General features: G+C 46.8%; 1 protein-coding gene across 2 annotated transcripts in view; it reads left to right on the forward strand.

The window, feature by feature from the left end:
• The window catches only part of LOC134355368 (plexin-A2-like), a 560,952-nt gene that overhangs the window by 308,662 nt on the left and 231,185 nt on the right, over positions 1–21,105 (forward strand). For both annotated transcript variants that reach the window (XM_063065148.1, XM_063065149.1), the window contains exon 5: positions 4,013–4,113. In XM_063065148.1, the coding sequence (XP_062921218.1) occupies positions 4,013–4,113 (101 nt within the window). The remainder of the gene's footprint in view (positions 1–4,012; positions 4,114–21,105) is intronic.

Here is a 21,105-nt window from a genome sequence, read left to right on the forward strand (position 1 = left end):
GCCCATTGTTGGGGGAGCCAGAGCAGCTGCTCACGCTGTCCAGTTCTCCTGGGCCGTGTTAACGTAGCGCGCCACAGTTGTTCGAGGCAGGTGCAGGAGGCTCTCTGCAAAAGCGGTTGTCTGTGAAGAATTCTCTGAGGGACGCAGTATTTTGTCTGCCTCCTTTTCTTGTTTATATAATTAAGAAATGATTGGAATGTAGCTTAAAGTGAATATCACAACACAGTGCACTGCCTGTTGAACAAATGCCAAAACTCTCATACATTCTGCACTGGCACGTGCATACTCCTGATCACTCACATGTGCACGCACACGTATGATCTTGTACACACACACTCGTGTGCACCAGACACATCCAGACTTTAATGCTTTCCTGCTTTCTGCCAGTACTCCCACCACCACACATTTCATGATTCCAGACTCAGGTTTATCTATCAAGTGTGCATTGAAAATACGGTGAAATGTGTCGTTTGCGTAACAACCAGCACAGCCCGCAAGTGCCACCACACATTGCAGTGCCAATGCAGCATGCCCACAATGCTTGGCAGAGCAAGCCCTCAAAGCGTAACAAAATGGAAAACAACAAGCAAACAAGCCTCGTTCCTCCCTTCCACTCACACCCATACACAGCCACCCAACCCCAGGACAGTGTATTCAGCCCTGAGCCTTCAGCAGGTTTGGATTCAGACTCGTAGACGTTGGGCCTTCGACTGCTCCAGAGCTTGACTCCATCCTTAACGTTCAACTTTTTTGTTGATGGAAAATGCCCCCATCCATGTACGTCCATTCTGTATTCAACGGGGAACGTGAGTGGGAACTTCTTCACTCAGAGGGTGGGGAGAATGTGTAAGCTGCCAGTGTTAGTGGAGGATGTGGGTTGGAATTCCACATTTAGGAGGAATTTAGATAGGTACATGGATGGGAGGGGAATGGAGGACTATGGTCCAGGGACAGGTCAATTGGACTGGGCAGATTAATATTTCAGCATGGACTAGATGGGCCGAAGGAACTGATTCTGTACCGTAGTGTTCTATGATTCTGTGACTCTGTAAGTTCTCAGGAACAATGTAGCCTGAGGGAAGATCTGGTAGAGGTTTTTAAGATTATGAGAGGCACAGATAGAGAAGACAGGCAGTATATTTTTCCCAGGGTTGAAATGTCTAATACTGTACCAGGCAGAAGGGATTAGTTCAGCTAGCCATTTGATTCCTAATTTAATTGTTTCAGCACAACATTGTGAGCGAAAGGGCCTCTTGCTGAGCTGTACTGGTCTACGTTCGATGTCCTAATCTATTGTTTCTGTTACCCATTATTATTTACAACCTCTGCCTTGATGGTTTGGTTATCAGAATCAGGTTTACTATCACTAGCATTGTTATTAAATTTGTGGCAGCAGTACAATGTAATACATGATAATAGAAAGGAAAAAAACCTGTGTCTCAGTAAGTATATATATAAAATTGTTAAATTAAATAAATAATGTGGAAATAGAAATGAAAATAAAACATATAATGAGGTAGTGTCCATGGGTTCAATGTCCATTCAGAAGTCTGATGGCAGAGGGGAAGAAGCTGTTCCTGAACCGTTGAGTGTGTGTCCTCAGGCTCCTGTCCCTCCTCCCTGTTGGTATCAATGAGAACAAGGCATGGCCTGGGTGATGGGGGTGCTCAATGATGGATGCTGCCTTTTTGAGGCATCGCTCCTTGAAGATGTCCTGGATACTACGGAGGCTAGTGCCCTTGGTGGAGCTGACTGAGTCCTTGCGTGTCAGTGATCAAAGGAAATAAATGGTGTTCAAAACCAGTGCAGAATATTGTGAAGTTGTGAAATAGGTTAAACATCGTGAAGTGCTTTCATATTCATTACCATTTGCCAACCTCTTTGTTTTCGTATGTTGATGCTAACTGTCACCCTACAGAGCACTGGAGTTCCTCGCTGAGTTATCTGCAGTGATTCACTTGCCCCAGCAGAGGCAGTTCTATCATAGCTGCAAGTTCAAGTAAACACTGCCACAATACTGACGAGTTCAGTGTGGAGGACGCAGGACAGTGGAGCTTAGAAACCTGAAGAAAATATTGAAAGTCACATTGATGTGAGTTACAATTGACTGTGTCTGTATAACACAGTTGTAGTCTTGCGGACTGACCTCTACCTTGCTGAGGCCAGGTGGCATCTCTCAGACACCTTCTCTTACACACCCCTTAAAAAGGCCCCCACATACTGTCTCCACGTCTGGCTGCTGGTTGTTTTCATTGCTTTCCGCTCTCCCAATTTTGTTTGCCGACTAGGCCTCCAGATATGCAGGAAATTCCGATAACACTGACAGTCCCACTTGTACACTAAATCCCCTCACCATCCAGTAGCAGTTTTGTGCAGACCTTTAGGCTACGCTTTGAGTTCCCAGCTTCTCTGCAGCTGCTTTGGAAATGTGTGGATTCCTTGGTTTCTGTACAGAATCCACTGAAAAGGGCTGGAAAACTGTGGAATGATCGCCAGCGATGGGCTGAGTTCCCGTCGTCATACATTAAAGGGCTCTCCTCGCCACGTGACTCCTCTGTCAGTTAGTTCTTGGAGTAGCACACAAAATGCTGGAAAAACTTAGCAGGTCAAACAACTTTTATGGAGGGGAATGAACAGTTGACATTTTGGGCTGAGACTCGTCATCAGAATTGCTGTGTTGGAGCTTCCCTCTGACCTCAACAAGGTTAGAGTTCAGTCTGCTAGATTACAACAGCCCCCTTGTCTGCTGGTTTGATGGCTGATGGTGAGGTTGGGATTGGGACTGCTTCGGGACTGCTGATGAAGTTTGAAGTTGTTTAACCATATTAGTTGCAACCCCACCATCAAACCCACAGAAAAGGGGAGAGCTGTTGTAGTCTGGTGGACTGACCACTACCTTGCTGAGACAAGGCAGTGACTCTCAGACACCCCCTCTTTCCCCCACTAAGGATCACCAACCTCATCAACTATGGAGATTGCCAATCCACTGCTACCAACACCACAGGTTCCTTGCCCTGCTATTCTCATTTCTAATTCTTACCTCACTGTCCAGATAGGCCCATAGTTTCTGCCAGTCCTGATGGAAGGTCTTGGTGTCTTGACCCAAAATTTTGATTGTTTATCCTCCTCCATAGATGCTGCCTGACCGGATGAGTTCCTCCAGCATTTTGCAAATGTTGCTCTGGATTTTCAGCATCTGCAAAATCTCTTGTGTTCTTGTCCTGTCCATACTGCACCAACCACCACTGCTGGGCTATAAACGTGCAGAGCAATATGTGGTTAAGTGCCTCGCTCAAGGACACAACACGCTGCCTTGGCTGAGGCTCAAACTCGCGACCTTCAGGTCACTAATCCAACGCCTTAGCCACTTGGCCACGCGCCAACACAACACACACAGAACACAAAATGCTGGAGGAACTCAATAAGCCAGGCAGCATCTATAGAACAGAGTAAACAGTCAACGTTTTGGGCCAAAACCCTTCATCAGGACTGGAAAAAAAGATGAGAATACAGAGCAAGAAGGTTGGGGGAGGGGAGGAAGAGTACAAGGTGGTAGGTGATAGGGGAAACTGGAAGATGGAGACGGTGAAGTTAAGAGCTGAAAAGTTGATTGGTGAAGGAGATAAAGGGCTGGAGTCTCATAGGAGAGGGTGGAAGACCATGGAAGAAAGGGAAGGGGGAGGAGCACCAGAGGGAGATGATGGGCAGGTAAGGCGATAAGGTGACAGAGGTAAATGGGAATGGTGGAATGGTGAAGAGGGGATGGGCACACTTACCTGAAGTTCAAGAAATCGATGTTCGTGCCATCAGGTTGGAGGTTTCCTGGATGGAATATAACGGTTTCCTTATGTGTGTGTTGCTTGGATTTCCAGTGCCTGCTGATTTTCTCATGTTTGTGTTTTGAGTAAGCTAGGAAGGAGGTCTGATGACAGCACATTTACACTAACTGTTTTTGACCCTTTACCTCCTTGGTGCCTCACAGAGTTGGTTTTCCCTCCTTGTTTTTCTGCAGCTAACCAGGGTACCGGTGGAGTCGTGCGAACAGTATGAAACTTGCAGTCGATGTCTGAGCTCGGGAGACCCACACTGTGGCTGGTGTGTGCTCCATAACATGTAAGTACCCACTAGTGCTCTCTGGTACACTAGTCCCTTCACTCTGGAACTGTGAGTCTATTGTCATTTCTCTCTGACCATAGAGATTTATTTCCCAATCCCTGAAAACGGACGTACCTGCTGGAAGCCCTCTGTACCCTGCCCGTGTTGAGCTAAGACTAAGCTTTCCAGTGAAGCTCATGCTATCAGTCAGACAAGAACCACGGTTATCTGCTTCACCAACCATGGCTGAGGCTGATTGTGGTACTGACTGCAACAGACCCAGAACCCTCCTGTATCCCTGTGTACAGCCAGCTGTCAGGGCAGGGTTCAGTTCCAATACAGGACAAGCAGTAACAGTAAGAAGACAGTGTGACACTGTGCCACGGCAAAGACTTCCATGTGTGACACTCCATAGTCCATTCAGAAAATAGAACATAGATCTGAGAAAATTTACAATGATGTTGCCTGGTCTGCAGAACCTGAGTTATATGGAAAGGTTGAATAGGTTAGGACTTTATTCCTTGGAATGTAGAAGATTGAGAGGAGGTTTAATGGAGGTATACTAAATTATGAGGTGTATAGATGGGTAAATGGAAGAAGGCTTTTTCCACTGAGATTGGGTGAGACTACAACCAGAGGTCAGGAGTTAAGGGTGAAAGGTGAAAAGATAAGGTGAACATGAGGGGGAACTTCTTCAAGCAGAGGGTCCTGAGAATGTGGAATGAGCTGTCAGTGCAAGTGGTGCATACGATTTAAATTTCTACAATCATGAGAAAGTTGGATAGGTTCATGGATGGTAAGGGTATGGCTATGGTTTGGGTGTAGGTTGAATAGGACTAGGCAGATTAAATGTTTCAGCACAGAGTTGATTTCAAAGTTTAAGAGAAGTTTGGATAGGTCCACGGACAGTAGGGCTATGGGGGGCTATGCTCCTGATGCAAGTCAATGGGAGTAGGCAGTTTAAATGTTTCGGCACAGACTGGATATGTCAAAGGACCTGTCTCTGTGCTGTACTTTTCTTTGACTCTATGACTCTTAACAGGATAACACAGTACAGGCCCTTTGGCCCATGATGTTCGCCTGACCTTTAAACCTACTCCAAGATCAGTCTTAACTTCCTTCAACTTCTTTGACTGTTAGTTGCTTTTGGTTCCTTGAAACAGTTTAGGACTTGCGGCCGAGAGGACGCTGTTGAGGGAAATGGAAGTACTGGAGGGCAGGTAGGTCGCCCTGTGCTCCCAGCTCTCTGTCTCAGTGAGCGCAGGTGTGAGTCTAGCAGTGAGTGAACTCTGTTTGTCAGACTTCTTGCTGCATTCTGAGCACGGTGAGACCCACTTGGGAAACGCAGACTGGACAGGCAGAAAATAATAGGTGTTCCACTTGGAAAAGCAACCCGAGGAATCAGACAGAGTTTCATGAGGAGGATGGGAATCCAGAGAGAGGAGGAAGTGTGGCAGGTGCCCAGTCGCTGGCTCAGTGGTCAGTACTGAAGAGATGCAGAGAGGCAGAGCTACAGGGGAGATTAGCGTGTTTGTTGTTGAAACCATACAGTTGGTTGGAAGATGTAGGGGTTACATAAAAAGCCAGTATGGAGAGACACGTCAAGTCAAGTTTATAGTCATTTAACTGTATATGTACATGGATATTTTATGGTACACTGTCTGGTATGGATGGGGTGGGTACTGCACAGGATCAAAAGGAGCTACAGGAAGTTGTAAAATAAGTTTGTTTCACTTTGGTTACAAGCCTCCATAGTATCCAAGACATTTTTGAGGAGCGGTGCCTCAGAAAGGAGGTGTCATTATTAAGGACCCTCATCACCCAGTACATGCCCTCTTCTCACTGTTACCATCGGGAAGGAGGTACAGAAGCCTGAAGGCAAACACTTGATCTACTTATTTATTTTTATCCATATTATCATATATTGCATTGTACTTCTACCACGAAGTTAACATCACAACATGTGCTGGTGATATTAAACCTGATTCTGATTCTGTGAACTGTCATACGAGACCCCTACGGTCCTCTCAGGCAGTCTCACAGTCCTTCGTAGGGAATTCTGGTCCATCCTCAGCTGCTCCCATACCAGATGGAGATGTAACTTGTGAATTAACTGGGCACAGACAGTGAGGGATTTGAAAACAAGGATGTTAAAATGTCCTGTACAAGCTGAGTCAATAAGCATGGGCAATTCCTCACTTTGGAAGGCTTGAGGGAAGCGATGATGCACCGATGAGCCCAGTGCTGTGGAAAACCGATCGGTCATTTCTGCCTGGCACTTTTGTACGCTGAGACTGCAGGAATCTCAGTGAACAAATACTTCTGATCAGATTCGTAAAGAAAGGTAGAAATATAAAAACTCAATTATAAAAACATTTTGTGATGAAATATAACTCGAATCAAACTATAACGGAATTGAACCAAACTATAACCCCTGGTGTGTTTCGTGTGTCAGCATAATGCAAGCTAGACTAGATACCTGGATGGAATTGAGTTGCAGTGACTGGTCTTGCCCTGAGGGTCACTCTGCAAAAACCTGATAAATTCCACAGCTCTGCAAGGAAAGGGCAGCACCATGCTGATGAATCAGTTCTGCTGCCAATAACTAAATAATGGAAATTGAGAATATTAACCAATTTTGAAGTTGAAGAGTCAGCAAATTTGGATTTTTGGGTTTCTAAATTGAAAATTCTTTGTTACATTTAGCACAGCCAGGTTTATATCAGGGAGTCATAAACACAAGAGATTCTGCAGATGATGGAAATCCAGAGCAGCAGACACAAAATGCTGGAGGAACTCAGCAGGTCAGGCAGCATATGTGGAAGTGCACCAGCGACTGATGTTTCAGACCGAGACCTGCCATCAGGACTGGAGTGGAAGGGGGAAGTGCCAGAATGAGAAGGTGTGGAGGGGGGGGGGAGGGGAAGCAGCTGGCTAGAAGGTGATAGGTGAAGCCAGGTGAGTAGGAAAGATAAAGGGCTGGAGGAGAGGGAATCTGATAGGAGAGGAGAGTGGACTGTAGGAGAAAGGGAAGGAGGAGGGAACCCAGGGGGAGGTGATAGGAGGTGAGAAGAGGAATAGAAGAAGAGGGGAGTGGGAGGGAAATATTTTTTTTACCAGAAGGAGAACTTGATATTCACGCCATCAAGTTGGAGGCTACCCAGATGGTATATAAGGTGTTACTCCTTGACCCTGAGGTTGGCCTCATCTAGGCACAAGAGGAAACTATGGACTTACATGTGGGATCAGGAATGGGAATTGGAATTGGAATTAAAATGTTTGACCACTGGGAAGTTCCACTTTTGGAGGATGGGGTGGAGTTGCTCAATAAAATGGTCCCCCAATTTACGACGGGTCCCAACCATGCAGAGAAGGCCGCATTGGGAGCACTGGACACAGTGGACAACCCCAGAAGATTTGCAGGTGAATTCTTGCCTCACCTGGAAGTCTGTCATCAAGGAATGACAGATATGATGTATGGAACTTTCACCTCCTCTTCTGCCTCCCTGATGTGTGAAACAATAACACAAAAGCGGCTGTTGGTAATTTTCCATTGCCAAGTCTCTTCGACTTGTGCCTACTCTGAAGAAGTTCTGTGAGGCTCCCCCACTGTGATCTCTGCTGCTCTCCGACTCCTCTTACGACCACGTGCTTATCCAAACTCGCTATCGCAACCACATATCCCTCCTGGGAAAGTTTCACCTATCACCTGCCCCCTTGTACTTCTTCTTCCTCCCCTCTCCGAACACTCGTATTCTGACTTATCCCCCCTTCCTTCTCGGTCCCGATGAACCAATGGAGGGTCTCAGCCTGACTATTCCTGTCCATAGATGCTCTTGAGCTGCTGAGCTCCTCCAGCACATTGTGTGTATCGCTCTGGATTGCCAGTATCTGCAGGACCTCTGCTGACTGTGTTGGTAATTGGCCACTGGATTATAATCGTCTCTGCACCGTGACACAGGGACAAACTTTGTTCCATATGTCACCCGTACAGATCACTCCAGTCTACACAGAGGTAGAACAGAGCGATGGCAATTACAGAATACAGAAACTAGTGTTACAAAGACAGTGTAGTGCAGGTAGACAATAAGGTGAAAGTGTCATGATGAGGTAGATCAAGGTCTCATCTTCATCGTATGAGAGGTCCATCCAAAACAACACACAGGAGATGATGGAGGAACTCAGCAGGTCAGGCAGCGTCTTTGGAAATTAATAAACAGTTGATGGTTCAGACTGAGACCCTTCCTCAGGTCTCGGCCTGTAACTTACTTACTTTGCTGTCTGTTATGCTGTTGGCGTTTAGGGCAGCAATGAAGATCCTCCATTTCTGGAAGTGGTCAGGGCTTCCTTCTATCGTGTCAGTAGCTTCCTCTTGGTTTTCGCTATTGTCAGTCACTCAAGACCCGGGTGGAGACTCAGGAATACCGTCGCGCTCAGATGTAGAAGGACTCTTCATTGCTGTTTGCTTAGCAGTTTTGTTTTACCAGTCAGTGTTGTTAGCACTGAATTGAATGCCTGAACCTGGAGAACCAGTGGGCCACTCTTAGTCTTCCTCAACCTTTTGACCTGTTTGGCATGGGTGACCCTACCAAGAGCTCTGACTGCAGCCAATCTAGCTCTCTGGGTCACTGAGGCACGCAAGCCTCCAGACTATGACAAGACTGTGGTTCTCCAGGACGACAGCCCTCTATAGATGCTGCCTGAGCTGCTGAGTTCCTCCGGCATTTTGTGTGTGTTGCTTTGGATTTGCAACATCTGCAGCATTTTTGTAGTGCTTAAGGAGGCCATACAGTGGTCTTAAACAGCAGAACAGAAGCTGCCTTTGAGCCTGGTGGTATGTGGTTTCAAGTTGTTGCATCGTATGCTCAGTGGGAGGGGGAGAAGACTGAGGTGGGTAGGGTCATTAATTATGTCGGCTGCTTCACCAGGCTGCAGGAAGAGTAAACAGAGTCCATTGGTGGGGAGGCTGGTTTTCATGATGGACAGGAGTGAGTCCACAACCCTCTGTGGCAGTCTAGCACAGAGCAGCTGCCGTACCAAGCGTGATGCATCCAGGCAGGGTGCTTTCTCTGGAGCACTAATAAAAATCAAGTTGAAGTTTAATTGTCATTCAACCATACACATGTATACAGTGAGCATTCCAGGGCCAAGCTACAAAACACAGAACATACAGTCACACACAGCACGTATAGTTATAATGGCACATCCAGTCACAAAAATAATATTAGCACAAGTTCCTGAGGGTCATGGCCTGAGGATTGAACTTGCAGCCTCAGCACTGCTGATACAGGTGTGCATGCCCGTCCCACTCCTGAGGTGCTGTTTGGTCAGAAGACATGGAGCCCACTCAGTGGAGAGAATGGAATTACTTTTCTCTGGTCCACTTTGAAGGTCGATAATCCAACCATTGTTGGCCGGCGAATGATGGTGTCGTAGGAACTCACAGTAAAGTTCTTTGCTGAGCATTGATCACCACTCGGTACGCTACAAGCAGATACGCTGGGAGGAGTGGTCACTCTTCACACCACCCTGCTCTGTCTTTTGCCAAGGTCACAGCTGATCTCTGAGTAAACTGGACCACGCTCTTCCTTCTACCCAAAGCAGCTTTACGCCACCGTACTTGACAGTACCGTACCAGAGATTGTGAATGTGAAATCTACTCGGCTGCAGTTTTGAGGCCATTGGTGGGGTATTTTCCTGGTTGTTGGCGGGAGGTTTGTCTGCTCCTGAGGAGAATGTGCTGGTGGTCAGATATTTACTGTATATGACCTATAACACAGAGCACTACAGCACATTACAGGCCCTTCGGCCCACAATGTTGTGCCAACCTTTTAACTTACTCCCAGGTCAATCTAACCCTTCCCTCACACATAGCCCATAACCCTTCCCTCACACATAGCCCTCCATTTTTCTTTCATCCATGTGCCTATCTAAAAGCCTCTTAAATGCCCCTGATGTCTTTACCACTACCCATGACAGCTCTTACCTTACACCCGCCACACTCTGTTTGAAAAACCTAACTCCGACATCCCCCACTGTACTTTCCCCCAATCACCTTTAAATTATGCTGCCTCGTATTAGGCATTTCCACTCTGGGAAAAAGCCTTCGACTGCCTCACTCTATCAATCCCTCTTATCATCGTGTACACCTCTATCTAGTCACCTCTTTTGCAATAAAGAGAAAAGCCATCAGCTCGTTCAACCTATCATGAAAAGATGCGCTCGCTAATGCTAAACCTTACATCATTGAAGAAGGCAGCTCACCCCCACCTTCCCGTGGGCAGCTAGGGATGAGCAATGAGACGTTGACTCAGCCTGCACATCTCACATTCCTTAACTGGATATATGAAACAAAGCGGGCTGAATTCTGATGACAACACATCGGGTTATAGAACACCACAGCACAGAAACAGCCCTATTACCTCACCGAGTCCATACTGAACCATTAATCAGACTAGTCCCATCAACCTGCACCCAGAGCTCAGCCCTCTGTATCCCTCCCATCCATGTATCTACCCAAATTTCTCTTAAATGTTGAAATGGACACCACAGCCACCACTTGCACTAGCAGCTCGTTCCACACTCTCTGATGAAGAATTTCTTCCTTCTGTTCTCTTGAACAGTTCACCTTTCACCCTTAACTCATGACCGCTAGTTATAATCTCATCCAACCTCAACTGAAAAAGCCTGCTAGACTCTCAAAAACCATAGCTCTCAAAACCTAAGGTCGTCTAAATCTGTTACCCCTACCTTTTATTCTGACAGGAACATACACACTCTGTACTCTCAAAATTTCACTTTTACCAAGTGCCTCTCTGCTGGAACACAACCCCTCCCAACCTACACTTGCCAGATCCCTTCTGATACCATCAAAACTGATACTGTGAAAATTAGTATTGCATGCTCTCTCGTTGGGACTTCTACGTACTGATTAAGGAAACTTTCCCGGACACATTTTGGCAAATTCTATCCCATCCAGCTGTTTCACAGTCAAGATGTGAAAAGTTAAAATCACCTAGTATCACAACCTTATGTTTCTTGAAACAGTTTGTGATTTCTCTACAAGTTTTCTCCTCCAAATTCTGTGGACTGTTGGGTGGTCTACAATATAATCCCATTAACATGGTCATACCTTTCTTATTTCTCAGTTCTACTCATAAACCCACACTAGACGAGTTCTCCAGTCTGGCCTGATGGAGCACTGCCATGATATTTTCCCTGACTTAGTAATGCCACCCTCTTCCTTTAATCCTTTCCACTCTATAGCCTGGTTTATACTTCTGCGTCAACGCATCGCCGTAAGGTCTGCGTCACCGCAAACCCTATGCAAAGCTGACGCGGAACTCTACGCGAGAGCTTGCGTTGCTGCGATGCGCACCTCTCCCAAAATGTAACCACGCGTCACGGCAACGCGGAACGCAACAATGGTGATTGGTCCGCTTGGTAGCATCGCATTTTATCCTACGCTGCAATAGCTTTCCATTGTGCGACTGAAGGGCAGGGAAGGAACTCTGGCTGCAATGCTTTCCATAAAGCGTTACAGACCTCCGAAATTATGGAGGACACATTTTGCATGAGAAAGGACGCTCACATCTTGTTTAGCCCGAGACTACCATGACCATGAAGCCTTGCGCGGGCAGGTGTGTGCGCATGCGCGACTTGCCCGAATTGCAGGGCGATGCAGACACACCAACGCACAAGTATAAATGCTCACAACGCGTGTAGGCCACTTGCGTAGGTTGCGGCGTTGAGTTAACGCAGAAGTATAAACCAGGCTTATCACGTCTAAAAGAATGGAACTCCAAAACATGGAACTGCCAGTCCTGCCCCTCCTGCAACCAAGACTCACTAAAGGCTACAGTCTCATAATTCTACATGCTGAACCATGCCGTGAGCTCACCTGCCTTTCCTACAATACTCCTTGCACTGAAATTATCACTGCGCAAAACATTAGTCAGACCGTGCTCAACATTTCGATTCCTGATTTTGTATGTAGGCTTATCATTGCCTTTCTTCACAAACACTCATATCTGTTCTGGTGTGTTGGTTCTCACCCCCCTGGTTCTAACCCCACACCTATGCAGCACTAGCAAACCTTCCCTTTTGGGTATTAGTCCCCTTGTAGTTCAGGTGCAGAGTGTCCCTTCCATACAGGTCCCTTCATCTCTGGAAGAGAGCCCAATGATCCAAAACTCTCAAGCCCTCACTCCTGCGCTGACTCCTTAGCCATGTGTTAAACTGTATAATCTTCCTATTTCTGGCCTCACTAGCACGTGGCATGGGTAGCAATCCTGAGATCACAACATTGGATGTCCTGCCCTTCAACTTACCACCTAACTCACTTTGCGGGACCTCATCACCCATCCTACCCACAGGTGGACCACTACCTCTGGTGGCTCATCTTCACACTTAGAAATGCTGTGGACTCGATCCGAGATGTCTTTGATCCTGGCACCCAGGAAGCAACAAGCCATCTGGGAATCTCGTTCTTGTCTACAGAATCTTCTTTCTGTTTCCCTAATTAATGAACCCCCTATCACAAAAGCTAATTTCTCCTCCCCTCTTCCTTTCAGAGTTACAGAGCCAGACTCAGTGCCAGAGACCTAACCACTGTAGCTTTCCTCTGTTAGGACATCTCCCCAATTTAGTTACAAAATAACTTTAAAAATAAAATGAAGACTCGAGCGTCCATAGAGGGTAATGGGTCCACATCAGGAAGTTCCCTGGACTGGCAGGGACGAATCAGGCTTAGGGCCTAATCAGGCTTAGGGGCTGTCTCACTCTGTGCTGTGTAATTCTATGCTTCAAAGACCACATCAGTTTTGGGTATGCAAAGCCTCCTGTCTGGGAGCTGGCAGGTTAAGTTTGTTCTGTCCACAGCTGGGTAAACTGTGACCAGATGTGTACTGTTCCAGACCTGGCTGCTTTGGCCTGCTGTGCCAAATCTCTGCTATCACTGCTGTTGATTCAGCTCTGGGCACCAGTTCTCTGCCAAACAGAGAATTCCTACTTCGGGGTGAGCTCTTAGCCAAGTTGGGAGTTCCTGTTTGCCAAGGGCAATGGGGGGGCAAACCCAGCTTTAAAGAAACAGAACTTCCATGACTCTGGCCTGGTAAAGAATGGAGTGTAGAGGAGAAGGGCTTCTCTGATGAAGTAGGAGCCATCTTCAGATACGTTGGATGTGATGCTTTGATTGGTCTGTTGGATGTATCCTAACTGGAACCATTTCAGGCCAACCTCTGAGGTGGGCGAACTCCCACACTGCATCTCATAGAATCAGAATCAGGTTTAATATCATCGGCGTATGCTGTGAAGTTTGTTACTATGTGGCAGCAGTACGTTACAGTGTTAAAAACTGTAAATTACAGTAAATACTGTATATCTGAATCGGAGGTTCTGTCAGTCAGAGTCGACCACGGATATTGCACCTCTGCTGTCTAGATACGCAAGCCAAGGCAGTACGATATGGAGAGCAAGCTGTTGCCCCTGTATCAAGCTCCCCCTCTCCACACATCTGATGAACCCAAAGGAACGGAGAGACTGATACAGTTTGGTACCAGCAGCATCACAGGAGTTGCCAGTCCATATTGAACTCAGTATAGGACTGCCTCAGGGACTCCAGATTTTCTTCCTTGGGGTTTATTCCCGAAGCCTTCCCCGTGAGTGGGTGTACCTGCAAACCACGAGATCAGAGTTTTCATTCTCCTGAATGAGCTGCCAACCACGGCTGACGAGCCCCATCTGTCCAAAGCAACTGGTCTTAAGGCACCAGTAACCCGCCTTTGCCCCTTATCGTGTCGGTAGAAATGGCTTCGCTGGGCATAGTAGCTAAGCCACACGTGAAGGCCAGGAGCTGGAATTGGTTGTCAGAGGCTATCTGAGGCGCACATCACTGGGAGCATTTAATAGGTAGTGGGAGGTAGTCCCCACTACCACCACTGGCTATAATAACCTTAAGGAACCTGTAAGAATATAGACATATGTTAAAAAAATTATATTAAATAAGTAGTGCAATAAGAGAAAAAAATACTGAGGTAGTGTTCATGGGTTCAATGTCCATCCAGAAATCTGATGGCAGAGGGGAAGAAGCTATTCCTGAAATGTTGAGTGTGTGCCTTCAGGCTCCTGTACCTCCTCTTTGATGGTAGCAATAAGAAGAGGGCATGTCCTGGCTGATAGGGTCCTTAGTGGTGGATGGCGCCTTCTTGAGGGATCACTCCTTGAAGATGTCCTGGACACTGGGGAGGCTAGTGCCCATGATAGAGCTGACTGAGTTTCCAACTTTCTGCAGCTTATCCTGTGAAGTGCCCCCACCCCCCATACCAGACAGTAATGCAGCCAGTTAGAATGTTCTGCATAGTACATCTATAGAATTTGCAAGTGTCTTTGGTGACAGGCCAAATCTCTTCAAACTCTGAAGGCTGTCATGCCTTCTTTGTAACTGCATTGATATGTTCGACCCAGGGTAGATCCTCAGAGATGTTGACACCCAAGAACGTGAAATTGCTCACTTTTCCATTTCTGATCCCTCTGTGAGGACTGGAGTGTGTTCCCTCATCCCACCCTTTTTGAAGCCCACAATCAGTTCTTATCTTACTGATGTTGAGTGCAAGCCTGTTGCTGCGATACCCCTCCACCAGCTGATCTAGACATTTGTAGGATTATAAGAGGCATAGATTGCTCCATAACAGGCACAAATCTCTCCGCCATTGAGGACATCTTCAGAAGGTAGTGCCTCAGAAAGGCAGCATCCATCTTTGAGGACCCTCACCACCCAGGGCCTGCCCTCTTCTCACGACTACCATCAGGCAGGAGGTACAGGAGCCTGAAAGCACATACTCAATGTTTTAGGAACAGCTTCTTCCCCTCCACCACTGGATTTCTGAATGGTCCATGAAATCATGAACACAACCCCACCATTCCTTTATTATTTTTTCATATCTTTAAGTTGCAACTCATAGTAATTTTTGCAACCTGTACTGTACTGTTGCCACCAAAACAACAGATTTCACAACATGGGTCAGCGATGACAAGCCTGGTCCTGATTCTGAGTGGACGGTCGCTACTCTTTACCCGGGATTGAAATGTCCAATGCCAGAGAGCGTACAGATACGATGAGAGCAGAGAAGTTCAAAGGAGATGCGCAGGGCAAGTGTTTCCACACAGAGAGCGGCGGGAGTGTGGAATGCACTGACAGGGGTGCAGGTGAAGGCAGATACGATCAAGAGGCTCTTAGAGAGGCACATGAATGTGCAGGAAATGGAAAGATACGGACATTATGCAGAAGGGATACACTTAGTTGGGCATTTGGTTACTAATATAATTAGTTCAGCACATTGTGGGCTGAAGGGCCTGTTCTGGTACTGTACTGTTTGTATGTTCTACACCTCATCATTCTGCCTGCCGGAGAGGTGTGGAGAACTTAACCAGCAAGATAGACGCGGGAGATCCTGTGGATGTGGTGTACCTTGACTTTCAGAAGGCATTTGATAAGGTACCACATAGGAGATTTGTGGGTAAAATCAGAGCTCATGGCATTGGGGGGAGGATATTGACATGGATAGAAAACTGATTGGCAGATAGAAAGCAAAGGGTAGCAGTGAATGGGTGTTTCTCGGAATGGCAGGTGGTGACTAGTGGGGTGCCACAGGGCTCGGTATTGGGACCACAGCTGTTTACGATTTACGTCAATGATTTAGAGGAAGGCATTGTGAATAACATCAACAAGTTTGCTGACGATACTAAGCTGGGTGGCAGTGTGACATGTGATGAGGATGTTAGGAGAATTTAAGGTGACTTGCATAGGCTGGGTGAGTGGGCAGAAACTTGGCAGATGGTGTTTAATGTGAATAGGTGTGAGGTTATTCACTTTGGGAGCAAGAACAGGAAGGCAGATTATTATCTGAATGGTGTGGAGTTAGGTAAAGGGGAAATACAAAGAGATTTAGGAGTACTTGTTCATCAGTCTCTGAAGGTGAATGAGCAAGTGCAGCAGGCAGTGAAGAAGGCTAATGGAATGTTGGCCTTTATTACAAAGGGAATTGAGTACAAGAGCAAGGAAATCCTTTTGCATTTGTACAGGGCCCTGGTGAGACCACACCTGGAGTATTGTGTGCAGTTTTGGTCTCCAGGGTTAAGGAAGGACATCCTGGCTGTGGAGGAGGTGCAGCGTAGGTTCACTGGTTAATTCCCGGGATGTCCGGACTGTCTTACGCAGAGAGGTTAGAAAGACTGGGCTTGTACACGCTGGAATTAAGGAGATTGAGGGGGGATCTGATTGAGACATATAAGATTATTAAGGGATTGGACAAGATAGAGGCAGGAAATATGTTCCAGATGCTGGGAGAGTCCAGAACCAGAGGGCATGGTTTAAGAATAAGGGTTAGGTCATTTAGGACAGAGTTGAGGAGGAACTTCTTCTGCCAGAGAGTTGTGGAGGTGTGGAACGCGCTGCCTCAGAAGGCAGTGGAGGCCAATTCTCTGGATGCTTTCAAGAAGGAGCTAGATAGGTATCTTATGGATAGGGGAATCAAAGGTTATGGGGACAAGGCAGGAGCCGGGTATTGATAGTAGGTGATCAGCCGTGATCTCAGAATGGCGGTGCAGGCTCGAAGGGCCGAATGGTCTACTTCTGCACCTATTGTCTATTGTCTATTAACAAGAACTGGAGGGGGGGGGAGGGTTGCATGTCATGGCGACCAGACTGGTGGCTAGAAACGTTTCAACCAGGTAGAGCAACGATGCTCCTGCCCAGTCCTCCCAGTCCTCCCAGCCATTCTCCAACGTGAGTGTGCCACATTAAATTTGATTCTGTATGCTTCTAAATGCAAAAACTGCAATGTTGGATCTGGAGACAGCTCAAGAGGTGAAGCCTTCATTATTAATTTATTGAAATGAAAATAAAATTGCACGCTCAATTTAGTAAGCAGAGAAACTTCATGAGTTATTTTCCGAAGAATCCCAGTTATGTGACTAACCTGATGCATTTGTCAGTTAATATAATACAATTCTTGAATAGTGTGGTATTATAATGTCTTCTTGCGACAATATAATTGCTTACCTCTGCAAAAGAAATATTCCCTCAGTACAAAGCGTTGCGTTCTGCAGAGCCATTACCAGCATGAAGGATTACTGCAGCAGAGCAGAGTTCTGACAGCTGGAAAATGTGACATATGACTTTATTACTGAAGTCCACCGGCCCTTTCAGTTCTGATTTGGCAGGGAAACGTTGATCAGTTACGAGGGGCTGTATGAGTGGGACTTGCTGTAGGAAATACTCTTTAAAAGTACTTATTAAAGCCACTCGTTCTCGAAAGATGACTAAGTAAAATCTAGAAATCTCTTTGATATGCAGGAAGGCAGCAGAAGATTTGGATCCCAGGAAGAGGTTTAAAATCAGCCATGACACTTTGGGCTTCACACCAAGGCTGGTCAGGAACCCTGCCAATACTGCAATTAAAAACTAACTCTGCACTTCCTTCTAATTCCAGCTCACAATTCACATGTAAAGTGAAAACCAAAAGCATTAAAATAATTTGACCAGTTTCTCTTGGTCTGCAAGGAGAAGAATAGATGAGTGTTTCAGAGATTTCATTAAAGGGTTAATACTACATTAATAACCTGATATTTTCCCACAGATGCTTATACTCAGCCACACTGTTCCTTTTAAGCTGCATAAGAGCGCAGCCGCTCTGTAACTGAAACGCTCCCTCGCACATAGCCTTTGTTGCCACACAGCTGGAATAAAGACATAGGAGAAAAAGTTTATGAAACGTCAAAGATTTTCTTTGTTGTACTGTACTTCATTATACCCTTGAAATAATAAGTAAAATCAGAAGTATGAGTTGTTTCAATTTTCATTCTAAATATTCATGATATGTATATTACAAAAAAACCATTTAAAATGCCAAGCAGTTTTCAGGCCGTGTAAAAATTTCCTGCTCAGAGCAGTGGCTGCTTTTTCCCAACCAGGCAGGCTTTTCCCACTGAGTTCAGGGACTGTTGTAGACAGGTCATGGTTAAGGGTGAAAGGTGAAAAGTTTAAGGGGAACATGAGGGGAAGCTTCGTCACTCAGAGGGTAGTGAGAGTGTGGAACAAGCTGCCAGTTCAAGTGGTGTACATGAGCTCGGTTTCAATGTTTAAGAGAAGTTTGGAGAGGTACGTGGATGGAAGGGGTATGGAGGGCTTTGGTACAGGTGTAGGTCGATAGGACTCTGCAGTTTAAGTAGATCGGCACAGACTAGATGGGCTGAATAGCCTGTCTGTGCTGTACTTTTCTGAGACTCTGTTTAGGCCCAGTGATAATGAAGGATGATGATACAATCCTGGATAGAATGGTGTGTGAGGAACCTGCAGCCACCACAGTGATGAAGGACTGCGCTTTGGGAGGTCTCGTCACTGGCATCAACTCATCTATTTTGGTTTAAATCCCACACACTGTACTCCGTAGCTCAGCACTGATTATTACAGAGATGATGGCATAGCAAGTCTGCACATTGTCTGGTCCTAAGAAGTTCTCTTCCAGGTAGGAGAAGCTGCGATGGAGATGATCTTTACTACACGGCAAGATTTGAAAAGGAAATGCAAAGAGCAGCACCTGTACTGTGCAGGTCAGCACGGAGGCAAGGGGGTCAGTGTAACGCACTACAGCACCTGTACCGTGCGGGTCAGCACGGAGGCAAAGGGGTCAGTGTAACGCACTACAGCACCTGTACCGTGCGGGTCAGCACGGAGGCAAAGGGGTCAGTGTAACGCACTACAGCACCTGTACCGTGCGGGTCAGCACGGAGGCAAAGGGGTCAGTGTAACGCACTACAGCACCTGTACCGTGCGGGTCAGCACGGAGGCAAAGGGGTCAGTGTAACGCACTACAGCACCTGTACCGTGCAGGTCAGCACGGAGGCAAAGGGGTCAGTGTAACGCACTACAGCACCTGTACCGTGCAGGTCAGCACGGAGGCAAAGGGGTCAGTGTAACGCACTACAGCACCTGCAATCAGGGTTCAGTTCCTGCTGCTGTCAGTAAGGAGTTTGTACGTTCACTCCGTGACCACATGGGTTTCCTCTGGATGCCCCGGTTTCCTCCTACAGTCCGAAGACGCAGGGTTAGGCTTAGTGAGTTGTGGCCATGCTATGTGGTGTCAGAAGCATGGTGCCACTTGTGGTTTGCCCTCGAGACGTCCTCAGAATGTGTTGGTCATTGACACAAAGGGACACGTTTCTCTACATGTTCTGATGTGCACATGGGAAATAAAACTGACCTTTAGTTTTTCCAGTCCTGTTGAAGGGTCTCAGCCTGGAACCTTGTCTCTTTGTTTGTGGACTTTTAGTGTAAGGCCCCACCTGTCGGAGATGAAGTGGTGAGGAACTGCAATTCCTTCATTCCCTGCAGGCTATTGGAGAAAATTGTTAGTGTGATGGCACAGAATGGTTGTGCCCAGTGGCACTGGGATCTGATCCACTCCACAGATGCTGCCTGATTTGTTGAGTTTCTCTGGCATTTTTTGTGGGTTGCTCCAGATTTCCATCATCTGCAGAATCTCGTGTGTCTATCAGCAGCACTGACTACTGTACATGCCCTTTCCCTTACAAAAACCTTCAACCTCGTTTGCTCAGCTGAGATTATGGAAAGCCCTTTCAAACCTTGGCACTCTGTGCCTGCCTCACTGTGATGTACAGTCAGGGATCCCAACTGAGGACTCCACCACTGACTAATCCCAATAGCACTGAGGACAACAGTCTGTACCTCACACCAACCCACTTCTCCACAGCCTGCAGTGATTGAAGGAATGAGGGGTCTCCAGTTCCTCACCAACTCATCTCCCTGAAGGATGTGACAACCGGGCTGTTACACTAGAAGTCCACAGATTAAGGTCCTGCACTGCTCTGTGCCTGTTGTCCAACATCACCCCCTCCTCCCCAACAATAAAGGACCACAAAAAACTCTGGAAATGTGGGACACTACCTAAATCTGGGGTTACGTCTCACTGGAGCAGTGATGAGTTACACAGTTTCTCCAAGTGCACCCTTGAACCAATGAGGAAAGTCTGTGATGATAAGCACCTCGAATGGAGCAGTATAGTATTATGAGAGGCATAGATAGATTCAAAGATCCAAAGCATATTTATTAGCTTGTATAAGTATGTATAAATTATACACCTTGAGATTTGTCTGCTTACAGGCAGCCACAAAGCAAGAAACCCAAATAACCCTATTTAAAAATACCCAAATAACCGCTGAGCAGAGAAAGAGAGAGAAAAAAACACACACATCATGCAAACAATAAAAGCAAGCCCAAACACCCTGAACCAGACTGAGGATTAGATCCACTCCCAGAGGAGCCGTAGTAGGCCTGGTCCCCAGATCATCACACCAGTAGTGGAGAGACACACAGATCAGTTCACAGCCTCAGTGCCGCAGAGGAAGGGATGAACATTCGAGGGCAAGCCATCAAAATCAGCCCAACCTTCGCCTCCCTACCCAACACTTGGGCTTCCAGTCTATTTGGGCCTGCGTCTAAATTGTCCTAGCACTGTGCAGTGCCACGTTCTAGGATCTGGACCCCGGCACCCCGACAGGCTTGGGCCGCCCAGCCCGAAGCCGTTCTTAAGCTCACCAAATTGGGTTGGCGCTTGGAGCGATCCAGCCCCATCGCACCCGGGGTAGGTGGACAGGCATCGAAACCCTTCCCCTTCTCCAACTCGGTCACTCCACCCCCGACAGTGACACCAGTTCCGCCTGCAAACCCAGCTCAAACAGCTTGTGCCTCGGAATGCCCCAGAGCTGTTCATCCCGGAACCAGCCTCGCCTCCACCTGTCTCCTCACTGTCTGTGGTGATCGTTCACCACAATTTGCTTCAGGAAAGATGTTATACATTTTTAGTTGATTCTCTTGCCTCATGATTTACCAGTAATCTGTCATACGTCACCAGTAACGACATCCTAAACCAGAAGTCTAGGGACTGATTCCTCTGATGGGGTTGTCCAAAACTAAAGGCTATGGATTTAAAG

Source organism: Mobula hypostoma, chromosome 13 (genome assembly GCF_963921235.1).
Source record: "Mobula hypostoma chromosome 13, sMobHyp1.1, whole genome shotgun sequence".
Lineage (NCBI taxonomy): Eukaryota > Metazoa > Chordata > Chondrichthyes > Myliobatiformes > Myliobatidae > Mobula > Mobula hypostoma.